This window comes from Penaeus vannamei, chromosome 21 (genome assembly GCF_042767895.1).
Source record: "Penaeus vannamei isolate JL-2024 chromosome 21, ASM4276789v1, whole genome shotgun sequence".
Lineage (NCBI taxonomy): Eukaryota > Metazoa > Arthropoda > Malacostraca > Decapoda > Penaeidae > Penaeus > Penaeus vannamei.
The window spans coordinates 38,144,645-38,149,644 of NC_091569.1; the positions used below are offsets into that span (position 1 = coordinate 38,144,645).

General features: G+C 28.6%; 1 protein-coding gene across 1 annotated transcript in view; it reads right to left on the bottom strand.

The window, feature by feature from the left end:
• The window catches only part of LOC113814759 (alkaline phosphatase-like), a 228,886-nt gene that overhangs the window by 15,032 nt on the left and 208,854 nt on the right, over window positions 1-5,000 (bottom strand). Inside the window, exon 6 of the mRNA XM_070136326.1 lies at window positions 4,023-4,217. Within this exon, the coding sequence (XP_069992427.1) occupies window positions 4,023-4,217 (195 nt within the window). The remainder of the gene's footprint in view (window positions 1-4,022; window positions 4,218-5,000) is intronic.

Below are 5,000 nucleotides of genomic sequence, written 5' to 3' on the forward strand. Positions count from 1 at the left end.
GCGACTTCCTCGAGGGCGCGAGAGGCGATGTTGTAGTGGTGGGCGTGGTCGAGGCGCCCCGCTGTGAGGGCGAGAACTGGCCTTTTTTAGCTTTTAGAGGGAGAGGGAGATAAAAAAAAAAAAAAAGATTTTTTTATTTTTTATTTTTTTCTCCGTTTCTCTTTGCGTTTTTGGGTATCTTTCCTTTTTTCTTGTCTTTTTTTTTCTTTTCCTTTTTACTTTGTATGTTTTTTTCATGTTTTCCCATTTCCCCATTTTTTCTCTCTCTCTTTTTCTTTGCGTTTTTTCCTTTTCATTTGGGTGAGTGAAGGTCAGAGATCGAGTCGAGTTGTTTTATGTTGTTATTTTAGGGATTTTGTATTTCCTTTCCTTGTTTTTATTTGTTTTTAATGCTGTATTTGTTTAGTTTTACCTTGTTTCACTTCTTTGTTTATTCAATTGATTTTAATTTAATTGTTTCGTCTTTTTATGTTTGTTTTAAGTTTATTTGTTTCGTGTAATTGATTTTAATTATTCCGTCTTTTTTTTAAAGATTGTTTATCTTGTTTCTTTGCTCTCTGTTCGTTTCTTTAAGTCTTATTCTTCTTCAATTAATCCATATATTTCCTATTCTGCCTTACCTGCCGTACGAATAAGGAGAAGAGCTGTCATCTTGCATAGGAACCAAGACACCGTACAACAGGTACCACACAACATTCTTATTAGAGACAAGTGCATAAATGGATTTTTATGGTTCGTAGGGGGGAAAAAGAAGAAAGAATAAGAAAAGAAAGAAAGAAAGAAAAAACACTTAATACCTTATGGTTCGTAAAGAAAGAAAAAAAGAAGAAAGAATAAGAAAAGAAAGAAAGAAAGAAAAAACACTTAATACCTTATGATTCGTAGACAAAAAGAAAAAAGAAGAAAGAAAAAGAAAGAGAGAAAGAAAAACACTAAAGATCTTATGGTTCGTAAAGAAAGAAAGAAAGAAAAAAAATACTAAAGATCTTTTGGTTCGAAAAGAAATAAAAAAGAAGAAAGAAAAAGAAAGAAAGAAAGAAAAAATACTAAAGATATTATGGTTCGTAAAGAAATAAAAAAAGAAGAAAGAAAAAGAAAGAAAGAAAAAATACTAAAGATATTATGGTTCGTAAAAAAAAAATAATAATAATGAAATAAGAAAGAAGGAAAGAAAGAAAGAAAAATTACTAAAGATCTTATGGTTCGTAAAGAAATAAAAAAAAGAAGAAAGAATAAGAAATGAAAGAAAGAAAGATACTAAAGATATTATGGTTCGTAAAGAAATAAAAAAAGAAGAAAGAAAAAGAAAGAAAGAAAAAATACTAAAGATCTCAAGGGCCGTAAAGAAACAAAAAAAGAAGAAAGAAAAAGAAAGAAAGAAAGAAAAAGAAAAGAAATACTAAAGAAGATATTATGGTTCGTGCAAAAGAACGATAAAAAAGAAAGAAAGAAAGAAAAGAAAGAATAAAAAAGCACTTTTAAAGGGATTTAAAAAAAAAAAGAAAGAAAAAAACAACAACTAAAGATCTCATGGTTCGTAAAAAAAAGAAAGAAGGAAAAAGAAAAGAAAGAAAGAAAGAAATACTAAAGATCTTATGGTTCGTAAAAAACAGAAAAAAACTGAAAAAAAGAAAAAAGAAAGATTAAAAAACACTAAAGATCTTATGCTTCGTTAAAAATTGAAGAGAAAAACACGAAAGGGATTAAAAAAAAAGAACGAAAGAAAGAAAAAAACACTAAATATCTTGTCCTTCGTTAAAAAAGGAAGAGAAAAACACGAAAGGGATAATAAAAACAGAAAAAAGAAAAAAAAAACAAAAAAAAACACTAAACATCTTATGCATCATTAAAAAAAGGAAGACACTCAACATTACAGGGATTAAAAAAAAAAAAAAAAAAAAAAACACTTAAAGACCTTATGCTTCGTTACAAAAATGGAGAAAAACACCAAAGGGATTTAACAAAAAAAAAAAAAAAACTACTTACCAGAAGACCTTATGCTTCGTTACAAAAATTGAAGAGAAAAACACCAAAGGGATTAAAAAAAAAAAAAAAAAACAGAAAAAACACTTAAAGACCTTATGCTTCGTTAAAAATTAAGAGAAAAACACCAAAGGGATTAAAAAAAAAAAAAAAAAAACATGCGACACACATGCTTTGTAGACGAAACACGCACGCATAAATCGTAAATCTGACATGCATTGTAGTTTCCATCAGAATGCATGAAACAAAATCTAAAAAGTCGAAATTCGGGAATTATGACCTGTAATATGGAGTAAAAACAATGAAAAACAAAAAGAAAATATTATAACAAATAGAAAATACGTTTAACAGAAAGAAAATGCGTTTAACAAAGAGAAAATAAAAATAACAAAAAGAAAATACGTTTAACAGAAAGAAAATACGTTTAACAAAAATAAAATACTTATAACAAAAATAAAATAAAAATAACAAATAGAAAATACTTTTAACAAAAAGAAAAGAAAAATAACAAAAAGAAAATACGTATAACAAAGAGAAAATACGTATAAGAAAATACGTAAACAAAAAAGAAAATAAGAATAACAAAAACAAAATGCGTATAACGATAAGAAAATACGTATAACAGAGAGAAAATACCTAAAAGAAAAATAAAATACGTTTAACAGAAAGAAAATAAGAATAACAAAAATAAAATACGTATAACGAAAAAAACGTATAACAAAGAGAAGATACGTATAAGAAAAAGAAAATACTTAAACAAAAATAAAATAAAAATAAAAACAAATAAAAGAAGAGGGAATAACAAGTAAATATAAAGAAGAAAGGGTAATAACGGATACAAAAAAGAAAGAGACAAAAAAGTAAGGAAAACAAATGAAAATAAAAAGGATTACTAACATATACAAATAACAAGAACAAACAAAAGGAGAAATAACAATTATGAATTAGAATAAGCAATAAGTGGAACTAAATAGAAATAAGAAAGAAAATAAAACAAGAGGAACTAAGAAATAGAAATGTAAATAAAACAAAAAGGAAAAGCAACAACAAATGAAAACAAGAAATAAGGAGCATATGCAGAAAATAAAAAAGAAGCGGAATTAACAAAAAGGAAAAAAGAGACTTAACAAACAGAAATAAACAACACCAACAATAAAGGAAGGGACACAATAAACCGAAATAAAGAAACAACAAACAAAGAGAATTGAAATCACAAACAACAAAAAAAGAAGAAGTTAAATAAAAATAAAGAAACATCAAACAAAGGGAATTGAAACCACAAACAAACAAAAAACAAAGAAGAAGGAAAATAGAAATAAAGAAACAGCAAACAAAGGAAATTGAAATCACAAACAACAAAGAAGAAGTAAAAAAAAAAAAAGATAAAAACGAAAAAAGGAAAAACAACACAATCGCAAAAGGAATTGAAATAAAAAACAAACAAACAACAAAGAAGAAGGAAAATAGATAAAAACAAAACAAAACGAAAAAAAGGAAAACAACACAATCACACAAGGAATTGAAATCACAAACAAACAAACAACAAAGAAGAAGGAAAATAGATAAAAAAAGGAAAAACACGACAAGGGCACAAGGAATTGAAATCACAAACAAACAAACAACAAAGAAAATGGAAAATAGACAAAAAAAAAGGAAAAACACGACAAGGACACAAGGAATTGAAATCACAAACAAACAAACAAACAACAAAGAAGGAAAATAGATAAAAACAAACCAAAACAAAAAAAGGAAAAACACGACAAGGACACAAGGAAATGAAATCACAAACAAACAAACAAACAACAAAGAAGAAGGAAAATGAAGAAAAAGGAAAAACACGACAAGGACACAAGGAATTGAAATCACAAGCAAACAAACAAACAACAAAGAAGGAAAATAAATAAAAATAAAAAGAAAAAAAAACACGACAAGGACACAAGGAATTGAAATCACAAACAAATCACAAAAGAAGAAGGAAAATAGATTAAAAAAAAAAGGAAAAAAAACACGACAAGGACACCATCCCGAGGTGGGAGTACCCGTCACAGGATGTCCACGAGGGGTGTTGTCCCCCCCGAAGGTGAACACGTGCGAGTGATCAGCTGTTAGGACGAGGAGGGTGTCTGTGGGTGACGTGGTGTTGAGGGCGGCCTGGATGGCGTCGTCCATCACACACACCTCCTCTAACGCCCGCCGCCCATTGTTGTGGTGGTGGGCGTGGTCTATTCGGCCGGCTGGAGGAAGGGGGAGGGCCAGAGGGGGCAGGGGGGGGGGGGTCGGAATTTATGAATGGGGTCGTGGGAAGTGATGGAGAGAGAGAAATATCGTGGTTGTAGTGAGGGTTTTAATACTAGGTGGAGGAAAAGGGTTATTTGAATATTACGAAAAGACTATATAAATAAGAATAAAAAATCAGTATTATGGAAACTCTATAGAATTATTTTTTTGTTTTTTAAATAAAAAATGAAACTAGAACTATTATCCTAAAGATAATAAATGCAAGTCGAGTGTTGCAATTCACTCATTTCTTTTAAAATGATCGACGAGGCTCATATTTCTCCCGTAAATATCCCGAAGCAAATTGGAAAATATGAGGATAAAAAAGAAAAGAAAAAAAAAGAAAAACGCATAGAAATAGGACACAAAAGTATAAGATTTTTTTCCTCTCTCTCGTTTCATTTTCATAAATAATGTTGACTTTGAGAAGGATGAGATAAAGGGAATATAGTGATGGGGGATTATGATAACAATATTAATGACAACAACGATGATAGCAATTGTCTTGATGATGATATTGATAATGATTAATGATGATGATAGTGATACAGATAAAGTTAAAGATAAAGATAATGATAATGATAATAAAGAAAGAGATAAAGATGATGATAATAATGATAATGATAGTGATAAAAATAAATATAAAGATAAAGGTAATGATAAAGATAGAGATAAAAAAGGTGATAATAATAATGACAATGATAATGATAGAAATAAAAATAAAGATAAAGATAAAGACA